At 38.6% G+C, this 23,000-nt stretch overlaps 1 protein-coding gene across 3 annotated transcripts in view; it reads left to right on the forward strand.

Moving 5' to 3' along the window:
* The first annotated feature begins 1,763 nt into the window (after positions 1–1,763).
* Positions 1,764–23,000, forward strand: part of LOC134541178 (cyclic nucleotide-gated cation channel beta-1-like) — a 53,729-nt gene continuing 32,492 nt past the window's right edge. For all 3 annotated transcript variants that reach the window (XM_063384413.1, XM_063384421.1, XM_063384430.1), the window contains exons 1-3: positions 1,764–1,832; positions 8,442–8,519; positions 11,730–11,814. In XM_063384413.1, coding sequence (XP_063240483.1) covers positions 1,781–1,832; positions 8,442–8,519; positions 11,730–11,814 — 215 coding nt within the window. In that variant the 5' untranslated portion in view covers positions 1,764–1,780. The remainder of the gene's footprint in view (positions 1,833–8,441; positions 8,520–11,729; positions 11,815–23,000) is intronic.

Raw genomic sequence — 23,000 nt, forward strand, 5'->3', positions numbered from 1 at the left:
TTCTAAGACCTTTTATTGTGAAATAGAAACAATGCCAAAACAAAACCTATTCAAATAAACCAGGGAAATCTATAGACCAAGCTACTTATGTAGTGTTTATATATTTATCATATACCTTAATCTATTTTAACGATCCACTAGCTCCCAAGTTGCTTGTGTGCAGGGAGTATGAAATTGTCTTGTTCACCGCCTCGTGCCCCCTCTGGTAAATAACATTAATTTTCTTAATATTTTTGATCCCAGCAGTTTCCAAGGTTTTTTTAATTAAGTTAAAATGATCTAATATTGAGGCACGAGGGGCGAATCAAGATTACAAGGCTACTTGCTTACGTAGCTACAAGTCTACGAGGCTCCAAGGCATCATGACTACGTGACTGCGAGTCATGTGGTTACGAGACTATGCGATTGCAAGTCTACATGGTTACGTGATCGCGAGGCTACAAGATTATGAAGCTTCCAGAACACAAGGTTACGTGATTACGAGGCTACAGGCCTACAAAGCTTCCCGAACACAAGGTTACGTGATTTCAAGGCTACTTGGTTACGTAGCTACAAGTCTACGAGGCTCCAAGGCATCATGACTACGAAGCTTACAGAACACAAGGTTACGAGACTGCGAGGCTATAGGACTACGAAGCATCCAGGACACGAGGCTACGTGGCTACGAGACTACATGACTCTAACTGACTACAATAGCATCATTCAGTGGTGAGAGTTAATTTATCTCATGCAAAATAACCTGTTTAAAGTAGTGTCGATTTTTTTTTCAACAGATGACACCGCATGTTGCTTACAGGTAAATATTTTTTAGTTCTTTTATGTAGGATACCGGATGCTCACTAACGATCGCAAAAGAAGGATGGCTTCGCTAGACACCAAGGAGAAGGAAGTTCGTCTTGCATGTTAGTGCTTCACAGATGTCTCATGGTATATTATTTGACTGAGTAATGGTTGTTTATTTTTTGAAATCCACCTGGTTAAAAAAAATTACATGTGCAGATTTAGTAGCAGTAATTCTCGAATTAAATGTAACTCCAAACAAGATGTCAGGACTCATTAGGTAAAAAAATCCTTCATGCAGAGAGCAGTTTCTCAGAATAGACAGAAGCACTTAAAGAAACCACAGGAATAATCAGGAGCACACGGAGAAAACCATCATATTGACAAGAATAATCAGGAGCAAACGTATTGACAAGAATAATCAGGAGCACTCGGAAAAAACCATCTCACTTTTCTTTGATATCATGAAATAACTGAAATAATATTTAATAAATAAAATAAAAATAAATTTTAAAAATTTAAAATTAAAAAAAAAATTACAAAAAAAAATTACATAAACAGATTCTGCTATCTTGTGATCTTCTCATTGTTGAGCCAAGATAGAGTTCTAGTACAAGCCAGAGATCTTTATAGTATATACATAATGTTTATAATTTTGAAAAAATTATTGATATTTTACTTTGTTTTGATGGTAAATTATAATTATCAAAGAGATTTTTTTTTTTATTGTTTTAGGTTAGAAATTTAAGTTACATGGTTGGTAACGTCTCGCGACTTGCGTGCTTTCTTGCGCTGTTGCGTCGTCGCATCCGTTGCGCAGTTTATAACTGGCTAATTGTTAGTATAGCCCGCCTCGGCCTGGAAGGCTCGGGGGGGAGGGGGAGGGACGCGAGGACAATGGGCGGGTTGCCCGAGCGCGGAGACGCGGGGCCGTGACCGGACTGCCTGCTGGCTGCTCTCCTCCACACTCGGCCGGCGGCCGGCCTCACGTCCCGCGGTGATGTCCTCGCGTCAGCCGCCAGTGCGCAGGCGCAGCTCCGGCGGCGCGCCAGGTGAGTCTTCTCCGCTCGGGAACTTCACCACCTCGTTCCTTTACTTCTCTTGCATTTGTTGCTCTGGCACAAATGATTTCACGTGAGAATGCGTGATTATTATCATTGGCGCGAATTTTATTTACATCTATTATATTACACGTTGGAAATATCTGTTGAAAATATTTATAACAGAAAAACAAACTCAAAAAAAGGTATTTTGTTACAATTACATTAAACGTCCTCAAATATTATAAAGAGAAAAAAAACAGCGTGTGAGACCGAACCTGTCCTTTATTATTTCGCTTCCATAATTTCGTTTTGTTGCTCATTATTTTTAGTAAATCCGTAGTATCACTATAGTTAAATGTTTTTGAAGTCTTTTGTACATTTAATACGGATTAAATGTAATGGATTGGGAAAATTAAATGCCACATTTATGTCTACCTTATTATGAACTAATAGAAGGTAATTTTGTTGTATACAGTTTCAAATTAATCGTTTGTGTGTAGCCTTTGACGTATATGATTAATTTTTTTATTTATCATTCATAAATCAATAAAAATTTGAATTTCCAAGCTCACTTTAAAAATCAGGTTTGTATAATATGTAACATTAAATTTTAATTATATACAAAATATTAAGTAATAAACGTAAGGGCTACACACAAACGATTAATGAAAACTGTATACAACACGGTTACAAGCTCTTAGTTTATGCTAGGGTCGAATAAAACTTGGCATCTAATATTCTAAAGACCATTAAATAAATGATTATTAAATTAATCGAACATTTTTAAAACACTTAACAATAGTTATATTATGGATGCATTAAAAATAATTAACAAAAAACACAAAATTATAAAAGCAAAATAATGTAGGATATCACCCCGTTAAAGGCTTGGTCTTTCGGGGGAAGTCGATAACTTCATTATAAGGCATTACTTTGCTCTAAGAGATATTTATGTTAACTTTTACACGATACGTCTCTGTCTTAAATATGTTCAACAGATGTACACTAAGTTTAATTTAAGGGATGTATAAATTCGCGCGTGTTTGTAATTATTATCAATTGCGCGACTTTTTACAACAATTAGATTACACTTTTAAAATATATGTAGAAAATATTGAAAATATTTGTAACTAAACAACAAAAGCAAGTTAAAACGCGGGTAAAATCTATTTGAAAATCTCTCAAATAGTAGTCCCACCGAGAAAATGAAAAGAAAAAAAGAAACGTGACGTGTACGACGGAGTCTTGACTTTAAAAATGTTTTATAAGCTCTAGGGTCTAGGCCTTTTGAACGCGGAATGTACAATTGAATGATTCCTGGGATGGATGAACTATCGCGTGAAACTCGCCAGTAGTTTTCTGCAACTTGGACAAAGACAATGCTGTGACCGCACCCGTTTTTAATATAATTTTGTTTGGAACACTATCGCCTAGTTCGTAATTATTATTTTGTTTGCAGCTAAGCCTAGATATTATATACCGTTAACTGACAATTATGTGTGAAGATGGGTGTTTACATATATATATAAATCATCATTGTAATACTTAAAATAATAATTTTATCCGTACAAAAGTCATTCGTAACCATAACTCATAGGCGTAGTTCTTGGGGAAAGGCGAAGGGTCCCGCTGTAAATAATGTCCCTCAATTAGGTGGCTCGATTTCGCTTGCAAAATCGTGATTAATGTGAACGCCAAAACTGTGTTTTGTGGAAATTTTCTGTATTTGTACAATTTCCTGCTTATTGCATGCATATAGGCAAAAATATGGGCAGTAGGTATACAACCATCCTATCCAGAAATGACGTAGCGGTTAAACCTACGCTGAAAACTCTCTTTCCCCTCCCCCCTCCCAAAGAGACTTTTCGCTGGGCCTATTGCAAATCTTACAGATTTGCACCCCTGTCTAAAATAGAGTTGAAAGTGTTACAATACAATTTGTAGAACACCCTTAACGTCTCGTCGAAATAGTAAGAAACTGGTATTAGAATGACACTGTTGGGATTTAACTAGGTTCTTCGGTATACGAGTTAAGTGTCTTCCGCGACACCACTTCGCTCCGTAAGACGATGGATGTATCCTTTGCGCAACGCAAAGGACCTCGGATCCTGGGTGCCCTTGATCGCTTGGGCGTCTCTCTCAGGCAGATAAGCTCCGTGGTCCAATCCTATACTTCGGCATGACTTAACTTAAAATAATCAAGTAGCTACACAAGCACCTGTATGTAACCATGTTTCGTAGAATCCCCTTTTTTGGCTTCGACTTTGAATGCTGTGCTTGGTGAATCCTTAGCGAAACGTGAAGAATATGATGTTTTATTTCCATATGATACCGTGATTATTTTCCGTTGCCTCCCAAAGTTATGGTGGAGAAAAAGCAACACAGTGGCAAGTCATGTACACTAGAAAGGAAATTTTAAAATTTAAAATAGGTACACAAATCACATAGTAATATAACAAGGAAGTTTGGTTTACTACATCTGCTCTGAGTATTATACCAAGCCGTTGAACCGTAAAAAAGTGTATAAGGCAATATTTAGTTTGAAAATTATTCCATCAGCGAATATATGATTGTCATCCGTTCGAATAGCGTAGAAGTAGACTACTGTGTTTCAGTATGATAAAAAAAAACTATGATATTGGTGGTGGCGGAGGCTATGTAGTCCTTAGTGCAAGACACGGTGGCGATGGACTTACAACCCACGATTCGGTAACATAATAAGAAACTTGAACGATCATATCACAGTAGCCTCTCGTTACAGTGTGGTGGAGGTGCTGGTGTTTGTGGTACTGGATGCGGTACACTGCGTGAAGTTGGCTGCAGTTGCACCCTGTAGCATAACACTCACACTCGGGAGATCTGAATGTAGAGCAACACCTTAACCTCGTATTGCGGAGACTTGTGTGGAAGGTTCTGAAGGCCGTGCATATGGTGCAGTCCTGTAAGCTGGGTTCAGTATTGGGTGGCACTTATTGCATCAGTGTATTATTTCCCAAACGCTTGGAGACTTGAATGAGAGTAGTTCAGTAGTCCTTTGTTGCGCATGGCGGAGTCGATGGAGCTGATGTACGTGGTGATGTTGAAGGCAGTTCAGATGTTGTGCTAGAAACAGAGCTCATCTTGCACTGTTTATATCGTGCAAATTGTCGTACAGAGCGAAAAACAGTCATATGCTCAGAGACTTGAACGGTTCTAAAACAGTAACCATGTATTTAACCATGTCCGAAATGATGTAGGTATGTGTGGCGGTGGAAGCAGTGAATAAAGTGGCTATCTTACGATCCAGGTAGAGTGGATAGATGTTGTACTATGCCAGTAGTGGCAGAGTACGCCAAGACATAATTTTCTCCGAAGAGAACAAAAAACCCGCCCAAGGCACAGTATAATCAAAGAGTCTTGAGTGGGTGCTGGATGGTGGTCGAGGCAATTGAGATTATATTTCACTAAGAGCCGGGTTCAGTGGACAGTGAAAAGTTGTAACAGTGCGCGTCATCGCACGCTTGGAGACTTGAATGGTTGGTAGCACAGTAGCCCCGTGTTGCAGCATGGCGGAGTCAATGGAGCTGGTGTGGGTGGTGGTGGAGGCGGTGCAGATGATGCAGTCCTACGAGCCGTGTGCGATGGGTGTCGGCTGCACCGTGCAGCAGGTGCTGCAGTACGCCAAGCACCACCCAGTGGGCGCGCTCATGCGAAACCTGCCGGAGAGGGTGAACGCCGCCCTGGAGTACGCCGTGCGTGTCGGTCTGCTCGGGGTCTCCAACGGCCAGTACTACGTCTGCGCCCAGACAGAGCCCGCGATGCCCCGCTCCGAGCTCAGCTGAGAACCCTGCCTCGCGAACCTGCTCCGAGTCTTTGTACCTAAGAAACACAATACATTCATTTCGTCTCCTGATTAATGATTTAACCGTGACTCAAGCTTGAACTGGTAACCGGAGTTTCTAGGACGGAATAAACTACAAATACGTCTTATGGAAAGTGGATCTAGGGAGAGGGAGAGGGAATTAAGGGTCTACTCTCTCCTCTTTTTTTAAATCCTAAACCAACTTCAATGAAATATTGTTTAATTTAAAAATAATAAACTGAGAAAAACAATAAATTGCTTCTGAATCCTGCTCTGAATGGAGATAAACTTTTATGTATTCATTTAAATATAAGTATTGTGAACATTTTACAGTAGTAAAGGCCAATTTTTTTTTAATCCGTGTTATTTTTAGCTTTATAAAGATGGAGACATAGATAGTTATTGACTCACGTTTATTCAAACTCTTTTGGAAGCACCGCCTAAATAAACCCTCAGGTATTTTTTCTCCGGAACATATTCTGTCAGTGCATAAATCAATTTTTTTTTAATTTTTTTTTTTTTTTTTTTGCAATTTATTGTTCTCTTTTCTTTTTTTTATTTCTTTTTTATACAATCATGAATTTTCTCTGAGGTTGATAAATGTAATGCTGAAATAAAAGCGATTGCACTTCATCCAAGTTTATGAAACACAATAAAGTAACACAAATCCTATCAATAAAATCGCGATATCAAATTCTGCGTAAGAAGAATCCAAAGTGGTTCTAACCATAAAATACTGACTGAAGGAACTCTATTTATTTTTAGTCAAGCAAGTAAATTACAAAATGAATCACCCGATGCCTCAGATCCAAATTAGATTCCGTTTTTCGTGTGTTCCGTGCTTATGAAGTAGTGGTTCTTATGTATGACTATCCAAAAGCTTTCTTAAAATCGTCCTTTGGACTCGCCGCTATATATGCATTAATGATATAACATAGCCTAAGCCAACAATTAAGTTTTGAATCCCACTAATATTATAAATGTTAAAGTTTGTATGGATGGATGTTAGTTACTCAATCACGCCAGAACGGCTGAACGGATCTGGATGAAATTTGGCCTACAGCGAGCTCATATCCTGGATTAACACATAGACCACATATTAACATGAAATCCCATCCCTAAGGGAGTGAAAAAGTGATAATTTCATTTTATAACAGAAAAAAAGCATAGGTCATAGACATACAAATAGTGAGTGAGTGTCATTTCTCTAAGTCTGCCACATGATCATACACATAGTAAGGTCTGGCAAATTCATATTTTTCTCCTTGGTGAGACCAGCCCACTTAGTGGAGCTCGCAGTGGCTAGCAAAATAATGGCGCTAATAACAGTTTTGTTCTTAACTTCGTCAATAGATAGAGTTGCCTTGAATTTTAAACGCACCATCGTTTGATGCGTTTGTCATGTCTTTAATTTTCGTTTGTTTGTGCCGTATGCGTTCCTATACCATTCATCCGATTGCGATGAAATTTTGGTGAGCTGTTATGCGCATGCCCGTGAAGGTTTCTGAGACAGTATAACTATTTTGCAATAGTTGGAGCACGAATCGTTTCAAAAAATGTTTTTTATTTCATATTATATAGCGGTACTTCGTCTGTTTTTGTTGTATAACAGCGCACGCATGACACAATATATTTAAATATAAAAGAGAGACAGAGATAGAGTGATATATATAAATATAGAGTGAGATAGAGATAGAAAGATAATTTGAGATAGAGCGAGGTATAGAGAATGAAATGGGTTATATAAAGAGATATATAGATGTATAGAGCTATAAAGAGGTTTATATAGAGAAGAGATAGTGGGAGGTATATATGTATAGATGTAGATATAAAGAGATAAATAGAGTTAGAGAGATATATGGATATATATAGATGTAGATAGAGATAAATATATATTTAGAGAGATGAATAGATGATTTGTATATGTGTAACTACTTCAAACATATTACAAAACAAAACTGAATGAGGCATTGCAATGCACGCCGAGCATTAGCTAGATAATGGAATCTTTTCAATATTAGTAATCTCTTAAGTGATATAAATTATTTTGCACACTTGACATTCAAATTAAGAAGACAATTACTAATTACATCTGATTTTGAAAAAGGTCCCCTTCACCCTGTGTTAAGCCCGGGCAACGCCGGGTACTGCAGCTAGTAACTCATAAAGTCATTAGATAGGAGTAACTTGAAAGATTAGTAATTGTTTGAGGGAAAACAATCGTGAATTAATAATTAACGTACTCATTGCATCAATATAGGGTTTCTTCGTAAAGTCCTGAAGTTTCACGCATTATGGAGAAAGTACAAAGCGCCATAATAATAATAATAATAATAATAATAATAATTGTTATTATTTTGCCTTGCGTGTAAGGACGACGTGAAATGATAACGCGTAATGACGAAGTGTAAGGATACCGACTAACGATGTCTTTGATAAACGTGCTGGCCTTTTTCATATCGCTTTCGTAACTTTATGCCTAAAAGAAAGATCTGGGAAAGCGGACGCCTTAAAATAATTTTAATACTGACTTTGAATTTTTCTTCATAAGATAAACACTTGCACGAATCGACGACCAAAATTGTATCTCTCCTCCAGCAAAAGAACGTCTTGCATTGTGTCCACTGCTGTAGTACTTGATTCGGTGGGAACTGAACTGAAGGCAGAATTATACGAATTAAAAACAACATGAGCAATTTGCGATATTTATTTCGTGGTATTTTTTTTTATCTTCGTATAAGCGTACCTACGTGAACACCAGTTGTTTCTCATTCCAGATAAATGCCTGATAGCATTGAACCGCAATAACTTCAATATGAGGCTAATGTTGAAGCCTCTTGGAAACAGGCACTCAGGTAAGTCGCTTCAAATAATTGTCTTAACAAGTTTTAACCTATGAAAGTATTTCTGTCAAATATATAATGAAGGCATATATATTATTTTATAGTCTTAATATGCCATAACGTCACAGTTTGGACATTACAAAATGATTTATTCACTAAAATTAAATATTTCTTAAAATATTGTGACTATTTTTAACTAAATATAATATGCCACGATGGGATTTTAACTACTCGGTCCTTATCTGTACCGTTGGACCTAGTAGTTATTTTCTAATTCTAAACTAACCAGTCTGAAAGCATGCTAGGAATCTTACGTGCAGTAGCAGGAAATCGAGTCATTTTCTTCCCTTATGCACTGGGCGGGTTCTAAATAGTTTGTAATCATGATCATATTATTTTGTATTTGTACTGTAAAATTGATTACCGTACGTTGCCCGAAACTTCCACATACTGTACACGTTGAAACAGTGCAGTGGGCAACCGTTCCAAGATTTCTTCAGCTGGAACATCAACGATGTCCGTGATATGACTTAAACAACTACTAAAACTGCAGTTGCAGTCATGGTTTATCCATGGCGTAATTCCAGAGACAGTGCGACATGTATGACGGTTGTCGACCACATAAACTAGAGCCCAGCGGACTGCTTCGATATTCATCGCACTGTTGCTACGTTATTTTCCGCGAGTGTATTAGTGAATAAAATGTTAGCGAAGTACTTAAACTATAGTAAGTATTAAAATAAGCAATTTTAGTGACAAGATTTTTTTTAACATAGCTGAGTGTTTTGTAAAGTAAAACATACCAAAACTGAAATTTGACTTAATAATGAGTTTTGTCTGATAGTATTCCATGCACACAGGACAGACGCGGCACGACGCCACAAAACTGTCGCGATCAGACGCGAGGCGACGACATCGAATGACTGCGCCAACTTCGTCGCGAGCAGACTATCTGCAGTGTTCTGCGCGTGCCGTAGTGTGCTTATGGCTGACTAGAGATTGTTTTTCATTGTTACTTTAATTTGAGTTAATATATACTTGTAAAGTATTTTAAATGATTTCCTCTCAGTATGGAGCTGGATGCTGATCGATTAGTATGTTTAGTACGGAAAAAACCTATTTTATTTAATCCATCTTCTAAGGAGTATCACAAAATAGAAAGAAATAACTTGGAGCCGTATTGCTCCTTGTCGCGTCATGTCGCGTCATGTCGCGCCGTGTCCGCCGTGTCGTGCCGTGTCGCGTCACGTCTTGTCTAATTTTGTGTGTGCCCAGCCTTACAACTGTTGTTTCATTTTGTTAATCCGTTGTTTCATGTTCGCTAATGCACTGCAAACGATTGCCAATAATGACGACACAAAAGTTTGTATTTAATTTTTAATTTTAATAATCACGAAACAAATCAGCAGAAGATTGAAATGTTTGAGAAATAAAATGAATGTTTGAAAACTTTAATATTTCAGCTACGAGTGAAATTAAATAGTTTGTTTTACCGACAGAATAGTTTTTTCAGCAAACACATTAACTATCCAGTGGGTGGCGGTTTTGTGGCGTCATTGATTTATACCGTGGCTCACAAGTCTCTCGGATTATAACGAAACACACACCACCCAGCATGTTAGTCCGTTATCATGGGATGCTTGGAGAATACCGCAGGGATGCTGATTTCTTGCTGAAGTTTCGTGCACAGTTACTGAGAAGTCTTGAACGTTCACTATCCCCCCGCTTGATCCAGAACAATGATGTTTCGTAAATTCACAACCTGCGATTTCGTCACCGATATCGAGCAATCGCATGACTAGCACTCCAGTCGATATGGAAACTGCGATTGCTCCTACACCATCAATGTCAAGGCCGCATTCACTGAACTGTCAATGCTCCCAAACCACCAATAGCAACGTATCTTCTATTCCCGTGAAACTGCGTTTGTTCCCAAAAAAAAATAGTTGCACGCCTTATTTTCTTTTACCCTCTAAACTACATATATGTACCTATATAACTTCGTAAATACATTGAAGCTCGTTATATAACTAAACTCCAATAGTTCTATACTGATCGATAAAGCGCAGCTCCTGTCCCCACCGCAACAAACACAAAACCTTTGGTCTCTAATCAGAAAGTTATTTTATTTGTAAATTACAATTGTAATAATATTTTTGGGCAATAATTTAGCATTATATAGCTATCACAACTGTTGTCGAAGAGAAGGAAAAGGAGATTTAATTCCGACATCTTATGTTATTAACGTTTTGTCAAAATAATGATTTTTTCTGGGCACAATTTGAATTTATTTTTAATGTTAACTTTACTAGTGACACATATTAAAACTTTCTTGATAGTGATTTTTGAACCAGATATAACATATTTACTTCAATATTTACTAACATTTGTTTTATTATTGTTTTTGTAACAAACTTTAATTTTATCAATTACTATCAATTCATTAAATTGTGTCTTTGTGTGTACAAGCTTTGAAACGACTCGCAATAAATTGTAAAGTTACTCATTAGCACTTGCCGCTTACTCAATTGTTACTTTCACCCTTAAAGCACACAATAATAATTTGAGCTGCATCCAAATACCAGCCTACTAGATCTCTTAGCTAAAGGACGCGGACATTTTTGCGTTGCTTCCGAATTCTCACAAGAGATGCTGATGCATCTCTTCATGCGTCCACTAAATCAAGATTTCGAGGGATGCGTCCCTTCTTCCATTAGATTCGTAATCGTGTTTTATTTTGTTTATATATAAAATTACTTCCATTTTCGGCGTTATAAGCGTAAGTGATAACTCAAATTGATACAAATAAAGACGTTAGTAAAAATATACTTATAGCAGTAACTAATAATTATTTGAGAGTCATACCAATATTTTTATTTTGATCACTAACATTTATAACATCCACGCTGAATAAAATTTTTTAAAATGGTAGTTGTTATTTACGTTTTTCTGAATATTCGAAGATATCACGACTCGAAATGACTAGGTACGTTCACATTAGTACGACCAACTGTCAACAGGTTGTGCTGGCAGTAAAATAATTCGGATACACTCCAACCATTATAAATGCTTCGTTTACATTGTGGGGTGCACTTGCTAAGGAATGTGAGGATGTGTTCGAATACAGCCCGGGACTGCGATCGGATCACAGATATTGAAAAGGAGCAATTACCGTTTGGACGATGCTCGGAAAAACATCGGTTGTTGCCATGTGTATTGCAGAACTGCCCGACCTGCTGGCGCCTGGAAGCCCACGGCTCATCTCCGCCAACTCGCTCAGCGACCTCGAGCGAGGCAAGCCGCCAGGGTGAGTCGCACGGCGCTCCCTCGCCTCGCCTCGCCTCGCCATCTTGCAACTGCAAACATCTTGGGGCCGATTAAATACAGTTTCTTGGACATACGCCATTGCAGTTTCGCACTGCTTGTCATGAAAAAAAACCCTTCAAGAACGCAAATTAAGAAATAAAAAAAAACATAAAACAACAGAGAACCCTAAATCAGCTATGTCAAACAAATAAACCCAACGATGTACCTAAACATTTTTAATAACAGTAAATGCAGGCAGACCACAAAACCTGGACAACGCAGCAAATATGCGAACACAACGATGAAGATAAACATATATTATGGACATCACAACGACGACAACACCGACGAACGCTGTAGGTTTCCTATCACAAAACAACAGTTGCTACGTTTCGGGAACTGGCATTGTTGAAACTGTCTCGTCGTTGCTAGCCCAGTTTGTTCGTCTGTGCTGTTATTATTTTTTCATGACTAAATTTCTTCCACGGGATTATTGTGCTGTCTGATATTTAAGTTTAAATGTGTTCGTCTGTGCTGTTGTCGTTGTGTTGTCCATAATACCTGTTCAGGTACATCGTTGGGTTTATCTGTTCTTTGTAGGTTTGAGTTTATATCTATTTTTTTATTTCTTAATTTGCGTTGTACTATGATAGGTGACAGAATCAGGGTGTGTTGGGCTCCACTCTTCTGTGGTGTGATTGGCCACACGTAGTGGAACCACTTTTCTGTAGGGGTACTACTGCTGCTATGCTAAATACACAGATAGCGGGTAGTATTGTTAAGTAACAACAATATATACTTGTCATTTACTTACTGAAGTTTAAATAATAAATAATTTATCCATGGATGGTTATGGCTCTGGCGAAACTAAATATATTCTTTAATTAATTTTAAAAAAATTCAAATATGGGCGCCACCCTTATGCACTACGTAAATTACTTAATAGTTTAGAGATCATGTAGTATTACACACAAGGGAAATATTAAATATTCTCTCACTATAAATAAAAAACCTTCACAAGATATGGAAATAAACAACAAACCAATTAGAATTATAAAGGACACACACACATGCACTGTAAAATAACGACATATAAACTTACGATTAATATAAATATTCTTTAATCAAATAAAAGTATGTTTTGTCTCTAATCAATCCAGTGGTATGTTGTTTTATATTTGATAAAATTACAGGAGTTAGTTTGCACACATGGTAACATGAAACAAAAGTTCATATGTTCCAAAATAAAAAATGTTTGTTGCAAATCTCGATTTATAATAAATTATTTACGTGAGAAAATAATATTTATTTAAAATGTTCGTTATTAAAATTAGTTTTTATTTTATTTTCCGCGGCTGAACTCATTGAATATTTGCGGTAGAGCATCTCGAGACATCTGTCTCAGTTCACCTCTGGGTGATTGAACAAAAGTCAAGTATGTAAAACAGGATGCGTGATTGTTTTAATAAAAATGTTTATCTCCATATGATTTTATAATAGCTCAACAATGAAACGTAATATTTGAAAGTCCGTCGGCAAAAATCACGATGTATGTATGTAGTGAACATTCAAATTAGCATGGCATCATGAGTCGCTGGTTACTCACGGTAAAACACACCTCAGTACACGTCATTTATGACGTGCCCTAATTAAATAACATATACTTAAGATGTAAACGACGTTTCAAAACATCCTGATCGTCGGATGACCTATCCAGCTATTCTTCTTCATTAGTTTTTAAGGGAATTTCAACCCGGCCTATGCAGCCATCATCGCCGTTAATTTTAGACTCTTTTCGTTAATTCTATAGTGACGCTTATCTTAAGTAACCACGTCGCTGATTGGCTAAATCACTAAGATTGTTGACTTAATTACACGTTCAAAATCACTCACAGACAATTAACAAAACAAATTAATACATCACAATTACTTAAATTTAAAATAGAATTTTACAACAATGGAAAATCTCTTATGTAATTATTAAATAAAAAGTTCAATTTGCCGTTTTTAGGTCCAATGTTCCCTAGAGGGGTCTTGTTAATTGAGCTTCGGCGTCACTTATATTACACCATAGAGAATGGTAGTTGCAGATACGTCCAAAGACGTGAACACAGAACAAAAACATAAAATGTCAATAAATAATAATAATAATTAAAAAGTGTTATTTAAATAAAAGAAAACACTTTCTGTGCGTATGACAGTCATGTTTCAGCACAGAATTGCCGCCCTTGATAAGCATAATGTGTTGCAGTTTTCAAATTTTTAAACAAGACACGGTGTGCTTTTCAGTTGAAAACTCGCTGCTCGAGTTAAATAAAAAAAGTTAGTTGCCAGGCAACGACTCGCGCGACACCACAAAACGACGAAAGAAAGAGGGGAAATAAAAAAACTTTGGCGCGAGAAAGGACACCTGTCCCGCACCCCTCTCCTGATTCGTGGACTAGCACCTCAGTACGCGGCACTCAGTCACAGAGTTCAGACCTGCGTTGGTCTTCGGTGTACTTTCGCGGGAAAACTTGCAATCTTGTTGAAGTTCCCAGCATCGTCAGTCCTGGAACTAAGTTGGATGCAGTGGCACTCGGAGGATAATACTTACAGTAAGTATTCGTCGCAATCACAAGGGAAATGTGTAAGAAAAATGTACATGTGGCATAACAATGGGACTTTATCCAGGTCATCACTGTAGCAGTGGATCGGCCTCCATCCGTGGTGCTGGCAGCATCCTGTGGAAGGCGAACCTGGGACCATACATCACCGGGTGGTGATTCGGCTGCCCTTGGACATCCCTGCCGACCAAATCAGCGCGAGACGTCGGCTGACGTCACAGGCGCGCGGCGGCGACGAAACAGCAGGCGGGATCACCGCCACCTGCTCCTGCTGGGGTAGTGTCTCGGCGCGACAACTGCCGCCCTGGTACTGGCCCAGTGCGTGACGCGGCGGAGCACCGCGGCGCCAGCACATCGTTTGCAGCACACGTCATTGTTAGGTACACTTCCGAAGGAATTCGCGTCTCTGTTCGCTCCTATTGTTGAGTGTAATCACTGCACTCACTTAACTTAAACCTCTCATTCGTAAATCAAAGTTTATCAATTATAACATGTGTGATCGTGCACTTGCAAGCACGAGTGTCTGCAGGCCTATCAACTTCTTATCTTGCTGCTATCATACCACTGGATTAATAAAGATACTAAAATATTAACGCTTAAAGGTAATAATAATAAATAAAATCATTTAGATAGCTCTCGATTCGTAATCTAATAACAGAAATAATATATTAGCTTAATCAACAATAACTCATTAAACATGAATAACATATTTCTTGAAAGTTTTAAATTCAAGTTATCATAACTTTGCAGTAATTAACTAGAAAAATTAATACATTTCTCATATTGTACAAATGTGATTTTCACAATGTTCATTTGCATGCAGCCTAAGCCTAGTGCTGCCTGTATGTTTCACAATACCATTACACATATCAACTTCATGTAATCTTACATCTACATTTCATTAACAATTCATAAAAAAAAATTACAATTCCTAATATCATAACATAACATTTACATTACATTTATATACAGTGTTATAGGCTGTTATTATAATAGCCTGATTTTAATAACATTTTAAAAGAGTTTTTTTTTTTTTTAAATTCTTTAAACAAAATTTGTTTTTAGCTAAACAAAGTAATTTTTAGCAAGGTAACAAGGCTGTGTGAAAAAAAATCACACCATATGTTCTTTTTCTTGCTTAAAGTTCATTCGCCTCTTTTTCTTACAGGAACAGACGAATTCTCTTGTATTTTCTTTTTTTTTTCTTTTCTTATCTTATAACAGTCGTCTCGGCGAGTGAGTAACTTGAACATTTTTTATCTGACTGGTGGTTTCCAATTGCACTCTGGCGACTATCGGAGCAGATCAGCTGTTCGGTGCTCTTTCATTATATTTTCATTTTCATGGTGTTTGATCGACCCGCAGCGGGCTTCGCTGGGTCGGAAATTCACGTTCATTTTTCACAATTATATTCCTTACAGGAATTGAGCATCGTAATGTATCTGAGGCTACTAGCCTCAATGTAGATAGCAACATGCTATATTATCAATTGTAAACAAAACATGTGTTCTTCAGGATAGCTTGCAACAGCTCCTGTTGAGTAGTACATTTTTCATTTTCTATTTCCTCAGAGCTGAATTTATATTTTGAAAATAATTTATATTTTCTTGAATTTTCTAATTTTTGCTTGGAGGAATGTTTATCTTGAAGTTGATTTATCTTGAGGCTTGTGGACACTCACTGCAAGAGCGTGTTATCTCGCGACATAGGATTCTACACAGTGTTTTTCAGGTCAGCCTATACCAAGATTTTTTTTTTTTTTTTCAAAGAAACTAAAATACATAAACAAACTTCGAAAAATCGAGTGATTCATATGATGAAAATTTATAAATTTTCTGTATAGGGTCCTTTTCACAATAAAACTTCATATAGATGTTTTCTGCAAATTTTCTTGTTATCATTTCATAGCAGATCAGCATACCCCTTTCTTTTTTTTTTTCTTTTAACCTCAAACATAGGAATAAAACATAATTAAATTCAACACTACTAACAGATTGGTATTGTATGCGAAATGGATGCATATTTTTCTAATCAGTATCCTCAAGTGATACCAACCTAAAACATCAGAACAAAAAAAAATACTAATTCCAATTTCATTAGTATTCTCATATCAAACCAAAAATAATATATCTATTTTCATCTTAAATTGTGGTGATCTCTGCAAGAAAAGTGTTACAGTGCAACGAAATATCAACTGGAATAACCTATAACAAGGTAACCTAGAATAATTTTGCTTGTAGTTGCAAAGTGTTTTGTGCTTGTAGAACTGCTTTGCATGCCAGTGTTTACACATGTGTACACAGTTAGGTGAAATAACATCTCACATGTATTTTGTCGAGCACAATTACACTCATGTCTACTTGCTAGATAATTACATAGCTCTTCACAGTAAATAGGGCGAGTCTAGTGCTTCCCAATATGTGTTAGTGTTAGTGGGTCAGTACCCAAATCGAAGAATACATTAGCCGTAAAATACTCAAATAATTTATACCCATAATAGCTTCACTGGCTACTCAAAATCCCAGTGCGGGTGGCATGTCACTTCACCTCGTCACAGGACACTGGCGGGATTTACACTTCCGCTCTTACGCAAGGGTATACTCAACGGCTATATTACGCCTCTCCTGGCGTACCATATACATAACAACATAACACATCATAAACACGGGGATTACATGGCTCTTGTGCTAGCCATCACATACAGACTGCTCTCAGCTGTTACTCCAGCTTACTCGCTCACATGACAATGAGGTAAACATTAATTAGTGCTTCGACCAACATTTAATTTGCAGTGGTAGGGTTCTTATATTCCCTCAGCTGTGCAATGTTGTAACGGCCTATCGACTGGCCTGTTGATGGCTCGGCTAAAGCATAGCAATTCTCATGAGTGGATCCAGTAATAACATATGGACCATCAAATAATAAAAACAATTTCTTAGTTACATTTTCCCAAGCTCTGCTCACTGGATTAGTTTTCTTGAGCACTAGGTCACCAATTTTGAAGGTTGCTAATTTAGATGCGAGGTGCCTCCTCTTGCGGACTGCAGCTTCTGCTGTAAGCTTCTTTCTTATAAATTGCTCCACCTCTTCACCAGTGGGTAACACTTCCTCCTCTTGCTCTTGACTCAGTCGGGGCAGGTAGATAGGGTTGATCGCCTCAGACCTATCCAATTAGTACGATGTGCCTGCTGATACTCGCGCATCCTGCGAGTCTGGCACATTTCTGTTATTACTGTACCATGTACTGGTACCAGCTGCTTCCTGTACTGCGGACTTAAACTCTGCTGCAACAGGGTTTTCCAGCAGATAGCGTGGACGTGCTCCATGCTGATTAGTCACTTCAGGTTGTTGGCTCTGGCGAAACGTCCTGTTGGGCGACGCCGGTTGCTCAGACGGGTGGCTGTAGTGGGGCTTGCCTCCACCGCTGTCTGTCGTCTTGGGACTTCGGTAGTATGGCAGGCGGGAATCTTCACGCTGGTCGGGGTACTGTCTCTCCTTCATCCTACGGTGTTGGTTGTAATAATTCTCCCTCTCGTCATCGGATGAGGCACGACGACCGTAGTTGCGGGACTCCCTGGGTGGCCGTTGGTCCGGCGAGTAGGACCGCCTTCTCTCTTCATAACGAGCACTCTTCCTGGCTCGTTCTGCCCCTTCTTCCCCACTGTGGTATCCCTTGTTGCTGGGCCACCAGGTACGCTTCCTGTTGTAGTGTGCCCCTTTGTATCTATTGTGGTAGGGCCCACCGTTACCACGAGGTGCTTCCCCCCTGGCTTGCCAGCTCATGTAGTTTACTGCGGCCTGGCGTTCTGGTTTCTGTTTACCCTCGCGTCCTTGCCAGTAAGGGTTGACCTGGTGCTGCTTCTGGTGAGGTAGTGCTCGTTCTGCCTCCTCTGTCCTGGGTGCTACTCGATCCAGTTTCTCGAGCTTATCGTAGTTTAGCAGTCGATCACGAAACTCAGTGACATCACGATAGTGTAGGCCAGACAACTGCTTCTGGTATTTCAGCGGCAGCTGTGTCAACATGGCAGCCACAAACTCCTCATCGGTCATAGGGAGATCCAAATACCTTGTTTTGTCATACATGTTAGACAAATGTGCCTCCAGAGATGTGCCCTTCCTTGGGTCGTATTTCTCTGTATGGAGTTGTGCCCTCAGATTACTCTGGATCCTGATGTTCCAGAATTGCAGCTTGAACAGTTCCTTAAATTGAATGAAACTATGTGTATTGGTGCTGGTCAGCTCCCACCAATAGAATGCCTGACCTTTCAATGCGTTGTTCAAACATTTCAGAACCTCTCCATCGGTGAGGTTAAACATTGTCACATATTCCTCGAACTTTCTGAGGAATCTCATGGGACTCTCATTTGCCCTGCCTGCGAAAGTAGGCATGGCCTCTGCCCACAACTTTGCTGGATGGTGCATCAGAGCTACCGGGTCCAGATGGCGCTCTGTTGATGTGGTAGTTGCCCTAGGTCCAACTGCTGCCCTAGTCTCTACAATCTGCCTGGGTAGTGATTCTGTAGGATATGTGCTGTAACTGCACCCAGGTGTGGTGTCCAGTGGTCTACATGTACTAGTAGGAGGTACTTCAGGTGCCTCTCGCTGTGTCCTACCAGTTGCGTCAGGTGTAGGGCTCTGACTTACAGTCAGATTTTGCAGGCAATCTCGTAAGCTAGAGGTCGCCACCTCTATGTCCTCCAACCTGACTTCGAGTCGTCGAGTCTGTCCATGCAGCTCGTCCCTCATGCTGACTTGACTGCGTTGGCAAAATTCCCTCAAACCATGTTGTTCTAGGGTCACATTTTCACGGATGGCTAGTAGTTGTGTTTCCAATTCACCTACCCGTTCAACTGTCTGAGTCACCTTCTCCACGACCTGGTTAATTTCCCTCTGTTGCTGCACTAACTTCTCCTCTATGCTCCGTTCCAGACTTTGTACACTGGAACAAGTGAGGTCTAGTTTTGTCTCCACCTGCTCTGCCTGCTTGGTGTGTATTGCTAGTTGAGACATTATCCTATTTTCAGACTGCTCAGTTTGTGTTGTGAATTGGGACATTATCCTATTCTCCGATCGTTCGGCTTGTTTGGTGAGCTGTTGTAGTACCTGCTGTAGCATCTGTGTCATGTCAGGGCTTGACGTGGACATGCCTGGTGTAGTCGTTGTTTTGTCCTGTTCTAGTGTTATACTTCCTGTGGGAAGAGGTGACACTGGCCGCCCTAACCTCTCACTATGTTGCGTGTGTGAGTGTGTGGGTACATCCGTTATTCTTGTCTCTGGCGAACTACATTCCTCCATGGCCGATGATGTGTCGCTGTCAGAGCTGTGATTCTTAGGACACTCTTCACATATGCTATTGGCCCTACTCCTTAAATTATATGACTGCTGAGCCATTGTGTTTGACCTCCAACAAATTGAAATTTTCAATCACAACAAATACCCTGCTTACTTGACAGTTCAATGAAATACTTGTTTGTATGTAAACAAGCCTATTAACTTTGATGTAAACAAATCGGGCCCCACTAGTTGGGTTGCCACTCTTCTGTACTATGATAGGTGACAGAATCAGGGTGTGTTGGGCTCCACTCTTCTGTGGTGTGATTGGCCACACGTAGTGGAACCACTTTTCTGTAGGGGTACTACTGCTGCTATGCTAAATACACAGATAGCGGGTAGTATTGTTAAGTAACAACAATATATACTTGTCATTTACTTACTGAAGTTTAAATAATAAATAATTTATCCATGGATGGTTATGGCTCTGGCGAAACTAAATATATTCTTTAATTAATTTTAAAAAAATTCAAATATGGGCGCCACCCTTATGCACTACGTAAATTACTTAATAGTTTAGAGATCATGTAGTATTACACACAAGGGAAATATTAAATATTCTCTCACTATAAATAAAAAACCTTCACAAGATATGGAAATAAACAACAAACCAATTAGAATTATAAAGGACACACACACATGCACTGTAAAATAACGACATATAAACTTACGATTAATATAAATATTCTTTAATCAAATAAAAGTATGTTTTGTCTCTAATCAATCCAGTGGTATGTTGTTTTATATTTGATAAAATTACAGGAGTTAGTTTGCACACATGGTAACATGAAACAAAAGTTCATATGTTCCAAAATAAAAAAATGTTTGTTGCAAATCTCGATTTATAATAAATTATTTACGTGAGAAAATAATATTTATTTAAAATGTTCGTTATTAAAATTAGTTTTTATTTTATTTTCCGCGGCTGAACTCATTGAATATTTGCGGTAGAGCATCTCGAGACATCTGTCTCAGTTCACCTCTGGGTGATTGAACAAAAGTCAAGTATGTAAAACAGGATGCGTGATTGTTTTAATAAAAATGTTTATCTCCATATGATTTTATAATAGCTCAACAATGAAACGTAATATTTGAAAGTCCGTCGGCAAAAATCACGATGTATGTATGTAGTGAACATTCAAATTAGCATGGCATCATGAGTCGCTGGTTACTCACGGTAAAACACACCTCAGTACACGTCATTTATGACGTGCCCTAATTAAATAACATATACTTAAGATGTAAACGACGTTTCAAAACATCCTGATCGTCGGATGACCTATCCAGCTATTCTTCTTCATTAGTTTTTAAGGGAATTTCAACCCGGCCTATGCAGCCATCATCGCCGTTAATTTTAGACTCTTTTCGTTAATTCTATAGTGACGCTTATCTTAAGTAACCACGTCGCTGATTGGCTAAATCACTAAGATTGTTGACTTAATTACACGTTCAAAATCACTCACAGACAATTAACAAAACAAATTAATACATCACAATTACTTAAATTTAAAATAGAATTTTACAACAATGGAAAATCTCTTATGTAATTATTAAATAAAAAGTTCAATTTGCCGTTTTTAGGTCCAATGTTCCCTAGAGGGGTCTTGTTAATTGAGCTTCGGCGTCACTTATATTACACCATAGAGAATGGTAGTTGCAGATACGTCCAAAGACGTGAACACAGAACAAAAACATAAAATGTCAATAAATAATAATAATAATTAAAAAGTGTTATTTAAATAAAAGAAAACACTTTCTGTGCGTATGACAGTCATGTTTCAGCACAGAATTGCCGCCCTTGATAAGCATAATGTGTTGCAGTTTTCAAATTTTTAAACAAGACACGGTGTGCTTTTCAGTTGAAAACTCGCTGCTCGAGTTAAATAAAAAAAGTTAGTTGCCAGGCAACGACTCGCGCGACACCACAAAACGACGAAAGAAAGAGGGGAAATAAAAAAACTTTGGCGCGAGAAAGGACACCTGTCCCGCACCCCTCTCCTGATTCGTGGACTAGCACCTCAGTACGCGGCACTCAGTCACAGAGTTCAGACCTGCGTTGGTCTTCGGTGTACTTTCGCGGGAAAACTTGCAATCTTGTTGAAGTTCCCAGCATCGTCAGTCCTGGAACTAAGTTGGATGCAGTGGCACTCGGAGGATAATACTTACAGTAAGTATTCGTCGCAATCACAAGGGAAATGTGTAAGAAAAATGTACATGTGGCATAACAATGGGACTTTATCCAGGTCATCACTGTAGCAGTGGATCGGCCTCCATCCGTGGTGCTGGCAGCATCCTGTGGAAGGCGAACCTGGGACCATACATCACCGGGTGGTGATTCGGCTGCCCTTGGACATCCCTGCCGACCAAATCAGCGCGAGACGTCGGCTGACGTCACAGGCGCGCGGCGGCGACGAAACAGCAGGCGGGATCACCGCCACCTGCTCCTGCTGGGGTAGTGTCTCGGCGCGACAACTGCCGCCCTGGTACTGGCCCAGTGCGTGACGCGGCGGAGCACCGCGGCGCCAGCACATCGTTTGCAGCACACGTCATTGTTAGGTACACTTCCGAAGGAATTCGCGTCTCTGTTCGCTCCTATTGTTGAGTGTAATCACTGCACTCACTTAACTTAAACCTCTCATTCGTAAATCAAAGTTTATCAATTATAACATGTGTGATCGTGCACTTGCAAGCACGAGTGTCAGCAGGCCTATCAACTTCTTATCTTGCTGCTATCATACCACTGGATTAATAAAGATACTAAAATATTAACGCTTAAAGGTAATAATAATAAATAAAATCATTTAGATAGCTCTCGATTCGTAATCTAATAACAGAAATAATATATTAGCTTAATCAACAATAACTCATTAAACATGAATAACATATTTCTTGAAAGTTTTAAATTCAAGTTATCATAACTTTGCAGTAATTAACTAGAAAAATTAATACATTTCTCATATTGTACAAATGTGATTTTCACAATGTTCATTTGCATGCAGCCTAAGCCTAGTGCTGCCTGTATGTTTCACAATACCATTACACATATCAACTTCATGTAATCTTACATCTACATTTCATTAACAATTCATAAAAAAAAATTACAATTCCTAATATCATAACATAACATTTACATTACATTTATATACAGTGTTATAGGCTGTTATTATAATAGCCTGATTTTAATAACATTTTAAAAGAGTTTTTTTTTTTTTTAATTCTTTAAACAAAATTTGTTTTTAGCTAAACAAAG

The sequence above is a fragment of the Bacillus rossius genome, chromosome 1 (assembly GCF_032445375.1).
Source record: "Bacillus rossius redtenbacheri isolate Brsri chromosome 1, Brsri_v3, whole genome shotgun sequence".
Classification (NCBI taxonomy): domain Eukaryota; kingdom Metazoa; phylum Arthropoda; class Insecta; order Phasmatodea; family Bacillidae; genus Bacillus; species Bacillus rossius.